The sequence below is a fragment of the Pagrus pagrus genome (genome assembly GCF_965226575.1).
Source record: "Pagrus pagrus genome assembly, chromosome: 6".
Lineage (NCBI taxonomy): Eukaryota > Metazoa > Chordata > Actinopteri > Spariformes > Sparidae > Pagrus > Pagrus pagrus.
Window position 1 is genome coordinate 9116062 of NC_140190.1, and position 21920 is coordinate 9137981.

A 21920-nucleotide genomic window follows, 5' to 3' on the forward strand; every position below is an offset into this window, starting at 1 on the left:
AATATTGCTGATTAAGATGCCTTTTGTCACCCCAAAGGTGTCATGTAGCAACATTTTCAATCAGTGGTTTATCCAGTATTTTTTTTATAAATATGTCAAAAGGAGTAAATTCCCTTGAGAGTTACATAACTGACTGGGTAGTCAGTACAATAGGGGTGATGTGCTATCTGATCTGCGTTTGTTCCTTCTTTCTTTCGTTTTAAGTAGGTTTCTCAAGTGTGTGTGGGTTGTTTTATCTTCCTCTTTGTTGGGGCATTGTTTCCTCTTGTTTTTAACTTTCTTATCTCTCCGACTAATTATTTGACCTGTATATACATATACTACTGCCGTCAGTAATTACTGATTTCTCCAGTTGGTTGGAATAATTGAACCACTGTAACCATCTAACATTTTCCAACAGCACTTAGAGGCATTGTAATATTGAATCAGAATCAGAAATGCCTCACATATAAAGGCAAATTGCCCCGCTGGATGTTATTTTATAGCAAGAGCATGGAGTTAAATACAAAACAGGCTTTAGAAAGTTAGGTTAAGAGGTCCAGTGGTCATTTTCTTCATCAGAATCATCCCATTCATGTCAGTTTAGACAGTAAGTCAGTGAAAAAAATGCATCCATTTTATTGTCCTTTACAAAATAGGCCCAATTCAGAATTGGTTAATGACAAATAGTATCCCCACTATGGCTGAATATGAAGGGGCCCACAATAAAAGCCAAAGACAAGGTGAAAGACAAAAAAAAAAGGTTTTATTTAGAAATTCACAGTTTCTAATGGCACTACAGTTTTGTAGTAACTCACTCCTGCTCAAAAGTACTGTGCAGCTCTTCAGAGTAATCACAGAGAGAAAGAGAAAAAAAAAAAAAGCACTTGACATATAAGGTAGAAAAACAAAAAGGCATGAGAAGTCATACAAAGTGCACACTGCGCTCCTAGAATTTCTGTCCGCGGGGTTCCTCCCTAGTCGCTGTGTTACGGGGTAAGTAGATTTAAAGTAGTCATTCTCATAACTCAGACACACACACATACAGGAGATCAACAACAAAAAATCTCACATGCATACGAATTTACACACACACAGAAGCATAAGATCAGACACATTCAAAAAGGGTAAAAAACAAAACAAAACATGATCTTCTCAGCTTGTGGAAGATACAGAATCACATTAATAGTGTTCCAAATCATACCCATCTTTGCTGCGTTCCCTTTATTCAACAATTCATATCGTGTTACTAATTCAAGGTGGGGCGAACACAAAGTCAAAGAGCAATGACAAATGAATAAAAGGTTTGGTGTAAAATGAGTGAGGATGCACAGAAAGATCAGCATGTGGACTGATAAAGCATCTCTAATGGGAACATGTTTCGAGTGGTTAATAAAAGCAGGCATATTAAAACTTCTCTTCACAGTCACAGAAAGTCGTGCAATGTGCTGGGCCAGAGGTGACCTTGTTGGATAAAGATATGTTAAAAAAAGAAGAAGGTGGAGCTAATGGTTGAAGAGAAACGATGCTCTTTTTTGAGAGTACAGTTAGAAGAAAAGTCTCCATCTCTGTCAAAATGTAAGACCACACAGAGCCTGTCAGAAACTGCATTTATAAAAGGAAAAAAACATGCATTTCAATTTTATTTAAAAAAACAACAACAACGACAACATGAAAACCCCCTCGACAGGGTGAATTAAAATCTTTTAGTTAGCAACAGATGTTGAAACAAGCACACACCCACTCACACACACAACGGGACAATAAACACTCAGTTTAGCCCTTTCCCCTACTTTTAACCAGCCAGCAGCTCTGAACACATACATATGCAGCAGTGTGAAGATCCTGAGAAGTCTGTAGTTATTGTAAATCAACACTGTCTTGGTGTTTATATAATGCTGCTGCAGGACATGTGACTGCTATCATGCTCGTCTGATTTTAAAGGCTGAGGCAAACAGAATTCGGGGCTGTTATAAAATAAGAGCTCAAGTTAAAATGTACCAAAAAAGAAAAAATATGCTCGAGCCATCCCCCATGGTCATGTGTAAGTATGGTTAAATGTATTGCACTGTTATATCTCTATGTAACATACTCGCATGGATAAACTACTGTGACACTGCAGGTTTGGGAGACTGGAGCCAGTATTTTAGAAAAATCTGTAGTCATTTAAATAAATAAATAGATAAATAAAACTGGCCTGTCAGACTCAGCTGCAGGGTCCCAGTAGCGTGTGTGTGTGTGTGTGTGTGTGTGTGTGTGTGTGTGTGTGTGTGTGCGTGTGTGTGCGTGTGACGTTAAGTGTAAACATTCAGCTTTGCCACTTAATGTGCTCCTGTACGCTGCACAGGAAACATTTGCCTCCATAATGGTTGTAAGAACAAACCAACCACACCAGCAAGAATAAGAGAGGAACATGGCTCAGTTACGGAAGAAAGAAATAATAAAATATAGCAGTAGACGACAATAAAAAACCTCCAGCTTGTTCAAACCCATTTTACCTCTCTTGCAGTCACAATATCTACTGTAACAGAGCAATTTCTCTTCGTTTGTGGCATCAGTCATTATTAAATTCTATTCAGGATCTCCGACCTGCTGCATCTGTATTTGTAATATGAGGTTAAATGGGAAACTAAACTGAAAGGACTAACACTTTTGGACTGTTTCACCCCCATGCAAAATTATGTTCTTCATTCAGCTCTGATGCTTGGTTTGGAACAGACTGACAGAGACAGAGGAGGAGGAACAGAGAGTCTGGTGTACAGTGACAGTGTGGTCCCATACAAACACCTGCAGTCATGTTAGGATGAAGTACAAAGACAGAATGTGATCAAACGATGGCGATGAAGGACAGAAGGAACAAAGGAAAAGAGAAGTAGTTTGTCATGCTCTCGTCACGCAGTTCTCTCGCATTTCATATAAAGAGCAGCCTCTAATACCTCTCCATGTTCCCGTGGGTGAAGGACTGTAGAGCTGAGGCCAGCACCTCTCCTCACTGTGCTCAGAGTGGGGATATAAACGCTCACTGGTGCTCGGCTCTCAGGGGACAATGTGCTTATCCAGTAGAAAAACAAAAAAAAAAACACACTTGAATGGATTTGACTTGTATCATGTTTCTCTCCCCACCACAGTGTCCACATGAACTATTTTTTAAAATGTTTTGAGCATTAAGAGGTCCAGAACAGATATAAAGGCACATAACCGTAAACAGGTCTTTGACAGGAGTGGATCAGGACTGGATGATGTGGAGCTACTGCTGCCATAGCCACTTCAGTTCCACGGTGCGCCTCGGAGCTCATGGGAAATGTGGTTCTTTGGGATGCAGTAAGACCTCATCTCCTTACTATGTAAGTCTGCTACCATATAGTGCGTGTGTGTATGTGTGGTTGTGAGTAGAAAGTTGTGTAAAAGTGTGAGTGTTCAGACATGTGCGGTGACTGCTGTCACCCCGATGGTCCCAACACTGATCTCCTTGTTTCCCTTCATAAGCTGCTGCAGGCTGGGCAGAGAGCCGACGCTGCCCTTCGTCATGGCAGGAAACTGCAGCTCCGTCTGCCGCGTCTTCCGCCGCTTGATGGAGCGCTTCTCCTGACGGGACTTGGCGGGGGTCTGCTGGAGGTGGAAAGGCAGGCTGAGACCGTTGCACAGGCCAGAGGAGGGGTAGATGGGGGAGGGAGGGGGGAGGCGGCTTGTGTAGGACTCCTCGGAGTGGGTGGATGAGCTGCAGCTGCTGCTTTCCGAGGGGAGCTCCTTGGAGGTGCAAGCAGGCAGTGATGACAGCTCCGCTGCTATAAGAGGGGGAGGAGGTGGTGGGATAGAAGGAGGAGGAGGAAGAAGGGGAAGAGGAGGGAGAGGAAGAGGAGGAGGAGGAGGAGGGGGTGGCAGCGATGGCGGCACAGGGAGGCATGGTTGAAAACCGTTGCACTTTATCTCCCCGTTTGTGAGCGGAGGAGACGGTTCAGATGTCTTTAGAATCTCAACCTTGTCCAAAGACTTTGTCTTGCAGCGTTTTTTCTACAGAAAAACACAAGACAGGAGCAGCAGATGATTAAAAAAACATTAAGAAAAAGCCAGGACACACTTAAAAATGTTAAGCCATATTAACCACTTTTATGCTGGATACTGGGGTCACACAATGGATCAAAGAGGGGTTGGAAAGTTTAACAGGGAATGAAGGAATCTAAATAAAGCCTTTATAACAGACCCTAATGCTGTGCTGTGTACACACAGTTCACTGGTTTAATTCACCTCATTGAATGTTTTCATGCAGGAATATGGTGTACTGGAGTGGGCTGCACCTTAGAATCATTTTCATTATAAAATAATCTACCGATTATTTGCATGGTTAATCGTTTAGTCTATAACATGGTAATTGCAAAAATGGCCAATCAGTCTAAAACCCAAAGACTCTTCATTTATTATCATAGAAGACAAAGAAAAACAGCTGTGCTGCTTGCTAAAACCAGCAAATGTTTGACATTTTTACTTGGAAATGAGTAAAACAAATGATCAAAATAGTAAGCAATTAATTTTCTTTCAATAGACTAATTATTATTAATCATTGGAGTTGTAGCTGCAGCTGCAGAAGAGGTGTGTGGCAGGTTTTACATTTTGACATACTTGCTTTAAAGCTTGTTTTCAAAGTCAAAAATAAGTCCACAGAGTCAACAGAGAAGTGGTTAACAGGTATTTGGAGTGGGCTGAACATTAACACTCTTCAGCTGCTCCCTTCCTTATCTTGGCTACTTCCACTGAGAGCAGAAATGAGTGACTGACGAAGAAGAAGAAGTCATGCCCTGCTCTTACACACTTATTGCACAGACTGACTGACACTAGAAAACACACAGCAGCCGTGACAGCCAACAGCAGCAGTCGGAAACAGACACTGTACCTTTTTCTCTGGAGAAAACCTTAGAGGTTCTACAATGTACAAGTCATCTGGACCTACTGGGGAGGGGAGAGAGGGGCCAGGTTAATGATGGAATGGGAAACAGGAATACATACATGTAACAAGCATGAAGTGACCTTGCAAGTAGTTTTATTAAAAAATGCATCTGTAAAAATACATATTCTGATCATGGCTTCATGTCTGAAGAAAACACAAGAAATTTGACTAAAACTAAACTAAACTATTACCAATTACTACTTGCAAATGTCTACCATGAGCCAGCAAAGCATCATGCTATTAATATACTCCTTAAGCCTGCATGTGCACACAAGCTGGCAATGACAGCCTCTCAGCCTCAAGGGCAATCTCTCTCTCTCTCTCTCTCTCTCTCTCTCTCACACACACACTCACACACACACACACACTTGAGGGATAATGAACAGCAGGGGGAGTTTTTGGCTTTGTGAGTCTTTATTCTTTCATTGTTTGCACCAGCCTCTTCCTGTGGGCTCCAGGCACATATCAGCAAGTAAGCATGGCAACATGTGTGAGAGGAGATTGAGACAGAATGAGAGCTGAAAAAGAGAGAAAGAACGAAGAAAGACTGGAGTGGATGTGGACAGTTATGTGCTAAGAGCTGCAGCCATCTGACACAACTAGCCTGAAAAGGGCGACAGCAGCGATGATGTTGCTTATGTTTCAATGACAAGGGCAGAGGGAGAAACACCATAGAGAGAAAAACAGAGGGGGGACGTGTCTGTAGAGTGTGTACGTGTGTGTGTTTAGGAGACGGGGCTCTTACCTTCTGTAGAGGACAAGTGGAACGACTTGGAGCGAACAAGCGGGCAGGTCACCCTGCGCTTTAGGCTCATATCGTCATAGGAGGAGAAGCATCTGACAAGAAAAGATTACATTTTTAAAGTGTTTATATTGTCACTAATGCAGCTTCTGGCAGTTAGTGGCAGGCCAGGAATACAGCATTTAGAAAGCAGATTACAAGTGAAGCAAAAATACACCCTATTTAAAAGCAGCTACACTAAACAGGATGTAGGGCATCATAATGACAGATCTGAGGAGGGTAGAACAACAATCTTATAAATAACTCTGAATAAAAAGATCTATCTATTCATGTGTTGCAGGAATGTCTGTGACAAACCTCTTGGGGCTTGGGTAGTGGTTGCTCTTGGGAAGGGCAGCAGCGTTGGTGTTCGGGCTGGGAGAGGAGCTGCGGCAGCACTGCAGACACAGCAGGAGGCCTAGAGCCAGACACAGAACCAGAGAGACCACCAGGTAGCTCTGACGGTCAGATACCTGCAGAGAAAAGGTTCAACAGTTAAAGTACACATACATATAATGTCTTTTCCCACATCAAATGACAAAGCATGGATTAAATATTACATCTGTAGGTTGCTACAACAGCAGGTTGAGCATTTAAGACTCTGCCCTGAATTAGAAAACCTTGTAATTAATAGTTTGTCCCCAAAGAAAAAAAAAGTTTTGCAAGAATTAATTCACTTGTAAACTCAAGACTAAAATAATCTGCTTTAGTCTCTCCTGAGTTTTTCCTCACTTGCAATGATGGATAGAGTTTTTCAGGTATGCTAAAATCTTTCATTATCTCACAGATTTTACACTTTGTCACGCTACCAACTAGTCAGCTATTAGTCCTGGAAGGAGGTCCCTCCTCCGTTTGTGATCTTTTACAAGGTTTCTGCTCCTTACTAAGGTTTTATTGGGACTTTTCCCTTCCTGTTTAAGGGCGTTACCCTTGGTTTCTGTCTAATTTTGACCTGTGAAGCAGTTTTTTTTTATTAAGGACAATACAAATGAGCTGTTCTACCTTCTTCTACCAGAAACTTTCCACTTTTTTCTCTCAAGGGAACCTGCAAAGAGTCTAAAATTAAAAGTATATTCTCCTGTCTTTTAAGATAATATGGCACATTTTTATATTTTATTAAATCTAATAGGAATATATTCCCAGCTGTGTCTGCTCACTACATTCTTTGTGCATGTATCTTTCTTAAAACTATATGTTTCTTATATAATCTACTCCTTATGGGTACAAAATGTCCTCTTTTATCAGTTGTACTGTAGCTGTATGCTCTCAATGAAGGTCAAAAGGGTAACCTTTGAACTCAGCTGCTGAACATGAAAAGTTAAAAGTTTTGAGGAGTTAACAGACTGAAATCTGAGAATGACCTATGGAAATACTTGTGTGTTTTGCATGGTCTCCAAATGTTGCTCTATGGTGGCCTTGCGTGAATGCTATCATGCCCTCTCTGTATTTATATGGCCCACACAGCAGCATCTGTCTTTCTCACAATAGTATCACCGACAGCTAATAAACCATTTCTGAACAAACCTTTTTTTTTGTCTCATGTCTCAGTTAACGATTCTCTGGAGTGGCTACAGAAATTAAAATAATAATAAGTCGTATAATTTGTCAATGTTTTTTCAGCTACCATCTTCTCAGTATTTGCCTGTTTAAATTTGTTTAAAAAAGTGCTGCACAGCCTCATTTCCATATGGTCTGTTCAGTCTGACTTCAAACATCTTGTGATCATTATGCGCCACGAGGAGGAAATCAAACACATTTCTGATTTTGGTTTGTGTTCAGCCCGGGCAGTTCGGCAGAGAAAACAAACAGTTTGATGAATAGTGTTGTACTCCAAACAACCACTGTGGTGTTCATACGATCCACCAGAAACACCCTTTATATAGATGATTATTGTCCTCAGAGAAATAAAATCACTGAACTGAACACTGTACACAAATTATTAGCTTGGATGTATACTACAGTGTTAGTCAGCTCTCAAAACTAGAACAGTAAACAGATATTATGAACTGATTGTGTGAACCTGTAATCACTATATATGGAGCAGGTTACACAACAACAACCATTGATAGAAGTACAGTGGGTTACCTCTCTCTGCAGCTGCCCCACTGTTGCGGTAAGATTGAGCATCAGTTTAGTCACGTTCTCCAGCTGACTCTGCAACACCTGGATGGAATCTGTCTGCTTCTGGTCCTGAAACACACACGTCACTCATTTAAGTCTTTACTATCAGACAAAGGTAAACTATGAGACTGTATTGTCTGTTTTTTATGCTTTAACTTGTCTCGCTATGAGCAACATTGTTTAAACTCACCTGCTCCTCAGCAATGCGGGAGGTGTTCTGCAGTTTGATGATGGTCTTATTGAACGCTCTCTGCATCTCTTCCATCTGTTTACGGTATCTGAGCAACACAAGTGCAAAAATTAAAACCTGTGCCTTTGCACAGTGCAAACATTTTGAGTTCATGGTATGAGAGCACTGGTCATATTAGTTGAATAAGCAATGAAAAAAAGTTAGAAGTAAAGTTATCAAGTCATCAATGTGTCATTTGAAGTTTCAATGGTTTACCTCTGGCTGAGCTCCTCCAGGTACCGGCTGGAGAGACTCATGTTCATCTCCAGGGCTTTGATCCTGTTGTTCAGCCTCATGAACACACTCTCCTTCTGGCTGGAGCCATGCACCGCTCCCCCGTTCAATAACACACCGTTCCCGTTCACTCCTCCACCGTTATAATCTCCTCCATTCTGCAGCTCTGCGTAGAAGTCTGTGGCCGTCCGGTGGACGTTCCCATTGGTGGACAACAGGTCCTCGTCCACAGAGTCTTCCACCCGATGGGGCTCTCCAGTCTGAGTGAGAGAGTCCCCCTGCTCCCCGTGAGCCTGAGAAGTCTGGACACTGTGTCTCTGTGAGTCCCCACTGTCGGTGCCTGACTTTATTGAGTCTGTGTGAGCGTCTGTTAGTACGGGAGCTGCTGGCAGCTCAGTGGGAGGGGGGATAAGGTCTTCGGGCCTGGATGCAGTGGGAAGCGGATGAACTGGCTGCTCCATGACAGGAGGAACCACAACACCAGGAGAGGCTGTCTCAGAAGCTACAGGCTGTTGGGGAGAGCTGACAGTGAGGATGGGGGTGACACTGCTGGCCTGTTGCGTCTCTGGGATGGAGATGGCTTGGAGGGGTGGAGTGGGGACAGGGTCCAGAGCTGCATCTTTAATTGGAGGGAGCAGTTTCTCCTCATGGGTGGGGGTAGGCCACGTCAGGGAGCTGTGGCTGTCTGAGAAACTGTGAGGGGGGATGGTAGTGGTTCTACTGGGCTCTAGGTGGATGTTGACCTCTGGAGTGTGTGTGTCAGGGGTGTGAGTGTTGGGATGTGTTACATGCACCTCACCCAGGATTTTGCCCTCATTTTGGGGCAACTCGGGCTCTGGAGCCTTTTCTGTGAGGGGGAGGGCTTCTTTAACAGGTGTGGGAACAGGGAGAGGGATCAGTGGAGGTGTGTGCGTGAGGGAAGGGGTGTTCGCATCAGGGTGCGTCTGTGTTTGAATGCTCAGCTGCCTCCGCCTGAGGCTGCGGAGTCTCTCCTTGGCCAGCCTGGCGGAGCACCAGCGGTGGAGCAGCTCTGGCAGGGTGGCCATGCAGGACAGAGACAGGGAGGAGAAGGAGGAGAAAGGACAGTAAGTCTGGTTCTCCCACTGGTTCCTGTCTGCCTCCCTCCTCGTCTCCTCCTCTCTCTTCTCTTCCTCTTCCTCCCCCTCCTCCTCCATCAGAGTGACAGTAGACTGTCTGGGCTCTTCATCCTCCTCCTCCTCCTCGACCAGAGTGACAATCTGTCTGTCCTCATGTGAGTCTGTTGATGGAGGGAAAGGGTCACTGGAGACAGCAGATTCCTCCTGGGTTGCAGGCTGTTCTGGTTCTGCAGGCTCCAGTCTGGAAGAAAGACACAGAGACAAATTTAGAAGCATATTAGCAGAAGTATTGTGTTTTTGGAGGGTTATAGAAGAAAAAAATGAACTCATCCTTCTGTGACATGAATCAATTAACATTCATAATGGTTGATTGGTCTTACACTGCCGCATCAGGAGGTGTTTCAGCGGGTTTAGTTGTAACTTCTGTGCCCTCCTTCTCACTCCCCTCTGATGTTGTATTACCTGGTATTAGGACAAACACAACTATTAACAAACTCAGAGCAGGACTTTGATTCACGTGGTTACTGTTCAAGACTGCACAGAACAATGTAACTTGCAGTGGCAGGTTACTCCCCAACCCCATGTGGCGGTAGGAGTGAGGAACAGAGACTCTTTTTTCTGCAGGCCCATGTTTGGGAAAGTCAGAAATAATGTGAACCAGTCTAGTCCAGTTTGAACTGAACTCTCTCCCACACTGTCTCCCTCCCTGCTTGCTCTGCGGGTGTAAATGGAAATCAGAAGTGTAACTTTGCAGAGCAGCAGTACAACTTTTTAAACACAATGATGACTTTGTGGACTCCCATTTAAATAAAGAACACATTTTGTGTACAAATACAACAAATATAAAACTCCTTTTAGAATAAATGTACATGTGTTCTGCGTTTTTTTTAATTAGAGAAACGCAAATCTTAAAAAAAATAACAAAGAAGCAAAGTTTAAAACTAGGTGAAATCTGTGCGTCAGGCTGAGTTTTCCCTTTAACTCAAAAAGAGTAAGAGAGATGCATTGAATCAACTCTGTGTGATAAACGGGGAGGAACAGGCTTGGCGTCATAGGCCTGCCCCAGTCTTAATTCATCAATGTTTCTCTGCCAAGAAGTAAACCACAGATAGTCAAAGTTCTGTTGAAGTTCTGCGAAAGTTCTGCTGAAGCGCTGCTGGAGACCTCCTGCCAAAGGCAAAATGAACATCGTGTTCTGTCAGCATATATACACACACAGACGCGCGCACAGACGCGCGCACGCGCACACACGCACACGCACACACAAGCATTCAAGGCAGTGCATATGCTTGTGCTTTAAAGGAGGAAACATAGTGACCTAGTTTTAGAGGCAGTTAATGTAAACAATATGTGGAAAGACAGGCAGCTAGAGAGAGAGAGAGAGAGAGAGGGAGAAAAAGGGCAGCTGAGCAGAGAGCAGGAAAAAGGGGGTTGTTCGGTGGTTTTCTATACATTCTTTAAAATGTTCAGCGGAAGAAAATGTGAATAAGTGTGTTTCAATGAACTTGTGTTTCTGTATTTGTAATGAATGAATAGGACAAGTATGACATGGCATCAGAACTGGATGAGTGACTCATGCCAAACAATAGTATGAGAGTTTCAGGTTTGTTTTTTTTATGAGAGCTGATGTGGAAATGATCAATAGTTTTATGGATGAACCAGTTCTACTTGTCAAGGTGTGGTTGCTCAAAGAGAATAACAGCAACTAGATGGCAGAGCCTCGTTTCCACATAAAACAGAAGGCTGGTTCAATAACATAATAATGTTGGACCAGTTTCATTTCTTTAACTGTTTACTTACTACATTTTTTCCTAAGAACTACAGATAAGGGGTGCACATATTTCAGCTGTCGAAGGACTAAAAAGAAAAAGGAAGAATTTGAACTGATAACTAAACCAAACCATCTTAAAAGAAAAACTAATGTTTGCACCAACATGCACTCTGGAGCCACAGACCACGACAGCATTGTCATTGTCAGACATTAGTCTTCCCCAAATTAGAATGATAAGATAGGATTTAGGTAGCAAATTAGAAAAGTGGACATGTGTTGACACGAAAGGTGACGCAGGAAGAAAAACAGGATGCATCAAGTGGAAGAGGGATCAGTACCTCCTGTTTCTGTTCCACCCTCCTGATCTGGTTTGCCGCCCAGCACGTTAGCAGCAATGTTGTTCACCATGTTTAGGATGGCATCTAGAAGAAAAAAAAAAACACACTGCAGTTATTCTGAAAGGCATAAGGGTTCCTGGTAAATGAGTAGACACACAGCAGCTTGCGGTCCAATTCAATGAAAGCACAAGTTTTGGCATTTGTTGTTCCTTTTTTTTCTCTAACTCTCCTCTCTGACGCTGTAGTTGCAGTAATTCCCCTATTTAACTTTCCTGTCTTGAACTTTCTTTTCCAGGTATTAAAGGTTGTAATGTTTGAGCGCTGAAGAATTTGTGTGTACAGTATCTGTGCGTGTGTGTGCACAAGTCCTTCCTTTGCTAAATCAGGAGGCAGGAGACAGAGGGGCACCAGTGTGCACATGTGTGTGTGTGTGGTTTAAAAAGTCTTGTGCAAGCTCAACATTTCGAGAACCCGAACCCCAGAATACATCTGTGTGATTATGTGCGTTACCAATTCTGAGGAAATATTCAACACTGACTTACAAGGAATCAGTCCATAACTCACTGCTGTTTCCTTTGGTTGCTGCACCAACGACTGGGAAAGCTGTGCATCCTGGTAATTACTTTCCTCTAACTACAGTATCACATTCAACGGACCACTTAAATTAACATTTCAGGATTTGAAGCCTCCAAACTATACACTGCCTTCACAAACTTTAACAGAATGAGGAAGCATTCACTGCAGAACAGTGACACACAAGAAGAGTGACATGTTCGGTAACATTTTATAATAACCATCATCAATAAATGGTAAATTTATAGTAAATTAAACTTGAGTTAGTCGTTATTCCACTGTTAATAAACAATGAAATGCTTGATTAAACATTTATTACGCAAACAAACAATGGATCTAATCTTTGCTTAATTTCAACCATATTGTTGTAGCTTATCTGATGTACGTTAGTCTTCATTAATGTAGCCATTTATGCATGTCTGAGTCTTTGTGTACGTACTTGTTGCTGAGCCGAGCAGGTTTTTGGAGGCCTTGTCCTCTGATGGTTGGTAGCCAGGAGGATAGTCTGAGGAAAAGAGACACTGTTTTTTCAAATATAATTTTACCAAAAAAATATAACAAAACACTGCCAGAGTTGAGGAGTCTGTAAAGAAAACTCAGGTGCAAAAGGTCAGCTGTCATTAATAGTTAACTCCAGCCTGAGGTATTTGGTGATTAAGCTGAAGAGCAAGAATGTCATTTGACTCTCTACTCAGGGTCCTTTGTTGTCTAATTTGCAGCACTTTTATTTGTTCTGCCAGGTGAGGCAGTTTAAAATTATTTTAATCTTAAAACGTGCATTTATCTGTTAGTTGAATAAAAATGGTTAATTTGTAATTGATGTTGTTAAAAAAAAAAAAAAAAAGATGGACAACATATGCTTAAAAAATTCACATTTCATGACATAACAGATCATCTTACCATAGTCTTCATCCAAGTACTCCAGTCTCTCTGAGGGGTACTGGGAATCTGCTATCTCCTCGTACTCCTCCACCATGCTGGTACCAAACACCCTACACAAAACACACACGCATAATGTGTTACACAAACAAACATACCTACGGAAAAGGACAAAGGTTGTTATTGTTATTATTACGCAAAGGGGGTGGCAAAATGTTTCTGCAGAAAGGCAGCTTTTGAAGAGATGAGATTTTAAGAGAAAGGTCATGGAAATTGGTAATCTAAAATAACTAGAGATAATGATTAGCCTTCTTGTAAACATGTGCATAAGAGTTTTATGACCCCTTTAAACTCTGACAGCTCCTTCAAAATAAGTCTCTGACGACCCTGCTGACCTGGGACATGTATCTATATGTGCGTTTCTGTGTGAAATTATTAATTCTGCATGATGAGGTTAAGTTTGTTTTCCTAGAGAGTTTGTTTTCCTAAAAGACAGTACAATGCAAAGCTACAAAGCATTTCTGTGTTGTGTTATTTTATGTAATTAATTTGACGACTGATTTGACTCAATGTAAGCTGGGCCCCAGTCTGTGATAGAAAATTACAGAGCTATAAAGAAAATAAACAGTACGTGTACAAGAGAGGGCTTGAAATTTGGATTAAAATTCTAAATGTAAACAGGTGAAACAGAGTCACTAGTAATGTGCAGAAATATAAACAATCATGTGAGACCAACCAAGAGAGAGGTAGGGAATAAGAGACTGAGCAAAAGATCAACAACATTTCTTCTATAATCTAATAAGAGACTGACTGACTGACACATTCTTCAGGATAAAACAATCAATGTATACATTTTTCACCAGTGTAAAATGAGAGCAAAATGAAAAAGATGAAAATTGGTTTGTTGGTTCTGGCAGTATGAAGCGGTGTGTGGTTTTAGATACAGACACATGCAATTTCCTGTGTTTCTATTTTCTTAACAAAAGTAAGGGCAGTAACCTTGCAGTAATAGATCCTCCCTCTCCCAAGCGCCTCTGCAGTGAATAAAGCTCTGTCCATCACTAAAAGCACTGACATTTTTCAAATTAATCAAATAATAATATAGAAAAGGTTTGAAGTGTATAAGATCTTCACAGAGAAACTCTGCTGATTTTCTACTAGATTCATATCATTACAACATTGATAGCATATGCAAATTCAAATGAACAGTGTTAAACTCTCCTCCATGTTGCCTGTACCCAGAGCTCCCTGCTCACTTTTGCTGTCTCAAGGGCAGTTGTATGAACTGCACATTGTGTTTCTGCATTTTTGAATGCCCACCTCAACGGACACAAAAAGTACAAGAGGTTGGATCGACAGGGAAAGCCACCCCGCTCGCAGATGGACCAAACTCAGATAAAATTGTAAAATGAGGCAGTGCTGTTCAAATATGAACCAAGATTCTGTAACAGCATTGCCAATTATTTATCCCCTTAAATGCTTTCAGACACATATTTTAGTGTATTGTTTAGCTGTTATATAAGATTGTTTGGACTTCCCAAGTCGCAGTACATCAACCACAAGCCGGAGCGTGTTTATTGGTGTGGCGCAGTGCATTCTGGTTGTTGTAGGCTTTCTAACTTTTGAGCAAAAGAGAATACAATAGTCCTTTTTTCTGTTTTCTCTGATTATGTAGCGCTTATTTAGATTCAGCAAACTCAAGAAGCCCTGGAATAAAAAGTGAATTGGAAGAACTATTTAGTATCTTACCTGATGAGACTGAGAGGACAAAAGTGTTCTGATCCAAAGTGGGAGAGGAGCTCAACCTGCAGGGAAAATGGATGGTAAAATTGATGATATCATTAAAGCCAATAATGTATGTGCACCCACTCAATAAACCCATAATACCACCAAAACCAGGAAAAATAAATACTTGACTTCCAAAGCATTGACAATATGGCGTGTGTGCATGTTATACTAGAGTAATATCTTTCACATGCATTAAAGATGGTGCTCTGCCAAAGCTCACCCATTAAAGTGTATTACAAGATCGTATTTTAAAGTGCAACACAACCTCTGACAGAGATAGAAGAGTGCTAACCTTTATGTACTTGATGAACATCTGATGCGAGAGGAAAACAGGAGAAGGACAGGAGGAGAGAGAAAGAAAACAAGAGAAAGAAATCAGTAAGGACTGATTCAAGCTACAAGCAAGTCAGGCATTTGCTTACAGTCGGGCTCTGTCATAAGACAAACACACTGCTTGTGTATGCTGGATCATTGTTCTGTAAAAGTCCACAGACAAAATACTAAAAAGAGGTTATTTACAAGCTGCTAGAAAGAAGCACAAGCAAGACAGACAGATAGACAGACAAGCTCAAGACAGAAACATTAGAACAAGACATTTTTTAGCTGCTTAGATCAAAGAGGTAACTAAAACAAGATAATCGTATAACTCCCTGGACAAAAATCAGTTTATGTAATACAAACACAATCATTTCATAACAGAGCGCATGAATCACAGTGAGCACCCACACTTAACTCCCACACTCACGACACAGAAAGGATAATCATCCGCGCTACTGTTTAACATGTCTGCACAGTGAGTATTTAGTGAGCAACACTGAGGGTAGAAGTGTGAGCAGAGCGACAGCTCAGAAAAGCACATGTACTTATCATTTATCACATCAACACTTGGTCAAATTAATGTAGCCTAGTGTTATCCTATGAGAACAATATTTCTGTTTTGTGTGGAAACAGAATGGGTTTGGAAATAACAAAAAAATAATAATTGAAAAACCAGACACCGTCTGTGTAATGAATTGAGACACCAAGTTTTAGTCTTCAGTCGGTCAGAAACGAGGACATCTTGAATGACCGAGTTATTATAGAGAACAAAACACTCAGCAACAGGGAAGCTGTGTGTGACAGAACCAAAAGAGTCAATCGAAGAACAGCTATTTGTGCAAATTTAAGGCAAAAGCAGACAAATTTGAGTGAAACTGTGGATGGAGAGTTGCAGATCATTGGTCGAGAGTAGCTATGTTTACATAGGATGGGATTAATAGGGTGTGGTGTTTAACGCAACAGCGGATTTAATCAGAACAGCTGTGTGACATGTGCAAAGTGATTTGTGCAATCCTTTTCCTCATTGGACATTTGATTTCTTTTATCCTGAGGTTGGATATCTACTGCATATTCAGTGCAGTACTTCCCTGTGAAGCAGTCATCTTTGGATAGTGGAGAAACGTACGTCAAGACGGTGGGAATTAGCAGAAAGAATGCAGCCAGAAATAATCAGGTTATATCGTTAACATGGGACAGTTTTTATTTTGATTGGGTTATGAAAGGTTGAAACTTCCCCTCTTCAACCAATGTGGGCCTGTTAATTCTGACTGAGGTGTTTATATTGAGCATTTAAATTCTGTTTGGGCTTTTAAACCAATTATAAACTGAATATTTGGCTCCATGTTAATGAAGCTAGTGAAACATGGATGAACTGGATTCTGAAATACTTTTGCACTCACATCCTGCCACACTACTCTCAAGCTCGCTTGCCAGTTTTTTAGCTCACACCTATCACATAAAAAAATGTCCCGCATTCAGTGGTACAACTCAAACATTTGAAAACCTAAAGTTTAAATTAATCTTTGTGGGAACAGACACAGAAGGCAGCAGTTGTCATCCTTTAACATTACACACTGATGATCTCACTTCCTGAGTGTCAGTAGCTTTTGGCCCACACTACAATGGACCAACTCGGCCTGAAGAGCTGTGACACCCAAAACTCAAATAGAATCAACGCAATAGTAATGTGTATCTGCCCTTTAGTTCAGACAAGTAAAACACTGTCATGAACACACACCCTCAGTCACATTTCTTCATCCAGTTGAAGGGAGCGGTTACAGGACCCACTGACGGCATGGCTAACTTACCATAAAGTCATAAGAGGGTCCCCTGAGCTTAAAGTACAGCTTTAACCCATCTGTATGAATGTGTCTGTGTGTATTTATTGACGACAAAATGTAATATACTACTGAGAATGAATAAATATATTGTAAATGTACTTGTAAATGTATTGTTTGTGGTTCCTCTCCTTGAAACAAAAGCATACTATTAGAGTAGGAGGAAGAAGAAATCAATACTGTACCTTCACATATTTAGCATAAAGCTGCTCATCCAGTGGGAAGCTCTGGACTATGCGCTCATCACGGGCGTGGAAAGTACCCAGCTTTACCCACTTGTTGGTAGGATATCTGCACACAGAACAAAGGAAAGGTAAGATGCCTGTCGTTGAGTTGTACAATGTGCTTCAAACACATTTTGGCATGTTCTCAAAGGCTGGGTGCAAATGCTACTGTGCTCCATGTGACTGGAGGTCTGTCCTTTCATGCCAGAGGGGGGAATTTATGAGATGTGGTGCAAGATGACGCTGGAAATAATTCCTGGCCGTGAAATCCAAAACAAAAGAACACAACAGCTCAGGCAGCACTAAAGTTAGAGCTGATAATACATGAGGGGGGAGGAGAATGATTTTAACCAGTTTTTTACCAGTTTTATTTTAACCATGTGCCAGCCAGTTTGACCATCTCCCAAAATGGGGGACCCTTTTCGCTGAAAATCTTTTCCCTTCCATCTTGATTAGAAAACACCATTCCATGTTATTACTCAGAACTAAAACTTTAAAGGCTACATGTTGCAAGGGATACAACTAACGATTATTTTCATTATTGATTAATCTGCAGATCATTTTCAGGATTATTCCATTGATTGTTTAGTCTATCTTCCGTCCTAGTCGCTTTCTTCAATTGTTGTTCAGTAAAAAAAGGCCAATACATGTAATAATCCTGCCTCCATGTACTCAATTGTGTGTCAGCTGGAGAAGACAGTGCATAGTGGGCTGGAGGCCTCCGCATAGCCCAATGCAGTGCTCTTTGCTTGTCACAACCCAACCACATGCCTTTGAGAACATATCAGTCAGGTTTAAAATTGGTTGAAAGAAAAAAGAAAGACAAGTGAGTGTACCTGTCACTGATGGAAACTAAAAAGTCTTTAGGTGTTGAAGAAAAGAGCTCAAAGTTAGCAATGTCCAGCTGCTTGACTTGAATGGGCTCACAGAGCTCTATCACAAACCTGGAGAGAGGGAAACAGAATGTTTATTTAAAGATATATTTGTATGAAACTTGCTAAAATTCAGGCTGTGTTACAGACAGACTTGTATGAGAGTGTGTCAGTGCACTCACCAGATTTTGTTGCTGCAAGGATTTAGCATGTAAAGGTCCATATTCTCCATGAGAATAGCTGAAGTGCTCTGAAGAAGAGACAGAATAATGAGCAAATCAGCATCCACCATTATAATCACAAGTTTTTGATTTAATTTATTCACTTATATAACAGCCATTGTCCCAGGTTTGGCTTAAATCCATATCCTAAATGTAATGAAGCAGGTTTCTTCCATCTGCAACTAAACATCTATGTTTGTATGAAGGCAACAGGGGACAGGGGTGATCTGTGTCTAACCTTGGCCTCATTGTTGGCAGAGAGTATCTTGGCACCACACTCCACAGAGGCGTAGTTATTCTTGAAATTTTTCTGGACCTTTTTCACCGGGTGGGGGCTGCCGCTGGTTGAGGTGTGGAGAGACTGACCTGGGCAGAGATGGAGTGTTACATTAGGACTATTACAGACACTGAAAAAAGAAGGAAGAGTTGCATGAGAGGAACGAGTAGAGAGGTTACGCAACACTCATAAACACACGCTCTGCTGACCACCGTAAATGCCGCGCAGAAGGAGAAAGAGAGAACAGAGAGGGAGATGGTGACAGAGATTGACAGGAATAGAACACAAGGAAGGAAAGGAAAGAAAAAAGAGGTAGAGGGGGACACTGCACAGAAAACTAGTAGTACGAAGGACAAGATGTACGAGATGTACATGAACACTGACACAATGTCCTCTTTTGTCTAAAGAAGCACTGCCTGTGTCACGCAGTCAGATTAACATCATTGGACTGTATTTGCCTTGAAGCAAGACTCTGGATCCAAACTAACTTAGGGGCACTGCACTTTGTTGTTAGCGTGATGTCTCTCTTTCCATTTTTGTCTCTAAATGTGTGCTTTAATAATGTATGCACTTACTTTTCTCCATCTCCACCTCCATGACTTGTTTCTTCCACTCGTCGAAAGTGGGGATGTCTTCTTTGCTGGGCACTGACGGATCAGTCTCCTTAGCAGGACCGGCATCCCCTTCCTGAACACACAGACACGTGTATCACACACACAGGCTCATAGTGACAATTACCTCACCTAATCTCCTCACATGCTTAAATCCTGATATGCAAGAGTAAATTAATCTACTATTGCTTAATACGACTAACAAGATTATTTGTATCCCAGCATCTGTGATCCACTTCATGAATTGCATGCTCTGACCAGCCACTATACCCATCCACAGTTCATGGTAGTCTGCTCTCCTCTGGCCACTGAAGCATTGAAATGCACTGAGCCGTGAATAATATTGTGATGGATTACATAAGCACCCTTTTGGACCTCACGAGAGTCTGATCCTAAAAATCCACCAACTCAGACAGCCTGTTATGTAAACACCCCAACAGTTCAGACACAAATGGCAGACAATCCCACTGAGAATAAGTAAATTTCCCCCGAGCACAGTCGTCTTTCATTAACCTTCTTCAACCATGAAAAAAGCAACTGAAAGCGAGCTGACTCAGCATTTTCCACTTGAAACATTCAAAAGCTACCTTTAGCTACAACAGCTGTTCACACTGAATAATTATAACTTTCATGGTAAGCTGACTGCAGTTGTGCCTAAAAGTCTGACTAACAATGTGTGGGCAGAGGACTTACCATGTGACAAACAGCATTTTTAGGCCACAGTTGCTCACCCTGCTCATGTTTGTCTCTTACGATATCAGCCAAATTTTCGTCAATACTACTACTCTTACTGATACTCCATATTGGTTTGGTTTTTGATCTACACTCAGATCAGTTCTTTTTTAATATGAAATAATTGCGGTTTCAGAAATATATTGCTTTAAAAAAGACTAAATTCAGATCAGGAATATAAATTAATGTTTTAAATGTAACTGGAGTGTTTCTACAGCAGCAACAGTAATGTTTTCAATAAAATAAAAATCACAATAAAAAATAAAATGTCATAAATAAACAATTTTCCTGACATTAAAATACTGAGTGATGTAAATGTCTACCATTTGCCTCTCTGCCTGTCCGTCTGTGTGTGCAAGTAGCGTAGCCCCGCCCTCAGTCAAACAGGCTGGCAGCTTTTTATACATCCACGACAGACCGGGAGCACAGTAAAGAGACGGAATAGTAACCTGGTCAGTACATTTTTAGAGAATCCCGATTGTTATTTGCTGGGGATTACACACCACTGCCCAACGGCCGACACTCAGAAATGTCCCGTGCACAACAAAATCAGATTTTTTTTTTTGTTTAGTTATTTTTTTAGGATTATCCTGCATAGTAGAATACCCTTTTAAAACCTTTCTGCATGGACTACCGATACATGGGAGAAATACTTAGGAACCACGATCTGCTAACCTTGCGTTCTTGTTGGGGTTGTGAAGTGTTGCCCTCCAGTTGGAAATCAGACAGTTTGTCGTCCAGCTCCTGACGCTGCTGCTGTTGTTCCTGGTCCACGTGGCCTGGAGTAGACTGGACCTCTGCTTCAAGACCAGAGCTGTGGCTCTGGTCTGACCACTGGTCCTCTATGCCAGCCTCATCCACACTATAGCACAGAGACGGGGCCAAAGAGGTGGAGAGGGCAGAGGAATTGGAAGAGAAGGAAAAAGAAAGGGGAGGAATAAGGATAAAGAAGGGTGGAGAACACAAGTAAGTATGCTGCAATGTTGGACACATGATGCAAAACATTAAAAATGTTCAATTTATTTGAAAGTACTGACAGTCCTTGGTTGTGAGCAGGCAAAACGATGGAAAAAGGAAATAAAAAATAAAAAAGCAGAAGCAAGTGGAGAGCAAGGCCAGCGGTCGACGGTTGCGCACAGCAGAGAGGTGTAGCTTGTGACTTCATTACCTGTCTCTGTGCTTTGATTGGCTTCTGGGGGTTAGAAACTCACCTGACGAGAGGGCTGCCAAAAGGGGAGTATTCACAGGTTGCCAGTTCGGGGGGAATGACCCCGCACTGTGAATCAGAGTGCTCAGCAAAGACAAAGTTGTCTACTGGGAGTTCATCTCCTGCACTGGCAACCCACACTGCACTGAGGGAAAGAAAGGACATGGTGTTTACCACACCTCCATACACTAGGGAGGGTAGAGAGACGAAGATGGGGTAGGAGAGAGGTAGGGAAGGGGATGAAGAAGAGTAGACAAAGGACACAGAGTGGAGAGAGAGAAAGAGAGAAAGAAAAGGTAGGAGAACGAGAGAGTAGAGGAGGAAATGGGTGGACAAAGGGGATGGCGAGGTCGTTTGCTGGTTGGGCAGCTGAGTCTTAAAATGTCCTGCTGTTGACAGCCGCTTTGATCAAGGAGTTGAATACAAATGTGCCACTGCATGGGCATATTCTTCTTGGAGGTTTGGTCCAAGGATATCCAGACTAATCTTGGTCAAAGTTCTACATCCTCACAGGTGATTTTCCACAATGTCCAAGTGCGTCCATCCCAAAGTCCATTCGACAAAATGCACTGTACATGAGCAGTTCCTTGTAACTTCACAACCGTGGCTGCCAATTCCATGGAAAGGGACATTGATATATCCGAGATGTCAGACCAACTCTCATTTAAGATTCTTTTTCAGTTTGTGATTTGTCAATAGTGACTTAAAATAATCAAAATAAAAGAAACAACTGAAGGGAACAAAAGTTAACCAACAAAAATATCAAAGAAAATGTGCAACGTCTGGCATGACAATGGCAGCATTGGAAAACAGGTGTACCTACATCATACATAGATTGTGAGTGAAGTTGGCTTTAACCCTCCAAAGAAGAAAATGCATTTTCTTCGT

General features: G+C 41.7%; 1 protein-coding gene across 4 annotated transcripts in view; it reads right to left on the minus strand.

Annotated features, from left to right (window-relative positions):
* Positions 1-723: 723 nt before the first annotated feature.
* suco (SUN domain containing ossification factor) overlaps positions 724-21920 on the minus strand; it is a 41479-nt gene continuing 20282 nt past the window's right edge. Inside the window, exons 5-24 of one of the 4 annotated variants that reach the window (XM_084354787.1) lie at positions 21037-21177; positions 20501-20687; positions 19058-19169; positions 18444-18571; positions 18167-18234; positions 17949-18056; positions 17074-17179; positions 15025-15045; positions 14694-14749; positions 12966-13057; positions 12505-12570; positions 11493-11576; positions 9764-9845; positions 8269-9624; positions 8014-8101; positions 7788-7892; positions 6021-6175; positions 5667-5758; positions 4868-4923; positions 724-3990 (exon numbers count right to left, since the gene is read on the minus strand). In XM_084354787.1, coding sequence (XP_084210913.1) covers positions 3397-3990; positions 4868-4923; positions 5667-5758; positions 6021-6175; positions 7788-7892; positions 8014-8101; positions 8269-9624; positions 9764-9845; positions 11493-11576; positions 12505-12570; positions 12966-13057; positions 14694-14749; positions 15025-15045; positions 17074-17179; positions 17949-18056; positions 18167-18234; positions 18444-18571; positions 19058-19169; positions 20501-20687; positions 21037-21177 — 3697 coding nt within the window. In that variant the 3' untranslated portion in view covers positions 724-3396. The remainder of the gene's footprint in view (positions 3991-4867; positions 4924-5666; positions 5759-6020; positions 6176-7787; positions 7893-8013; positions 8102-8268; positions 9625-9763; positions 9846-11492; positions 11577-12504; positions 12571-12965; positions 13058-14693; positions 14750-15024; positions 15046-17073; positions 17180-17948; positions 18057-18166; positions 18235-18443; positions 18572-19057; positions 19170-20500; positions 20688-21036; positions 21178-21920) is intronic. The other 3 variants (XM_084354789.1, XM_084354788.1, XM_084354790.1) reach the window with 3 other exon arrangements.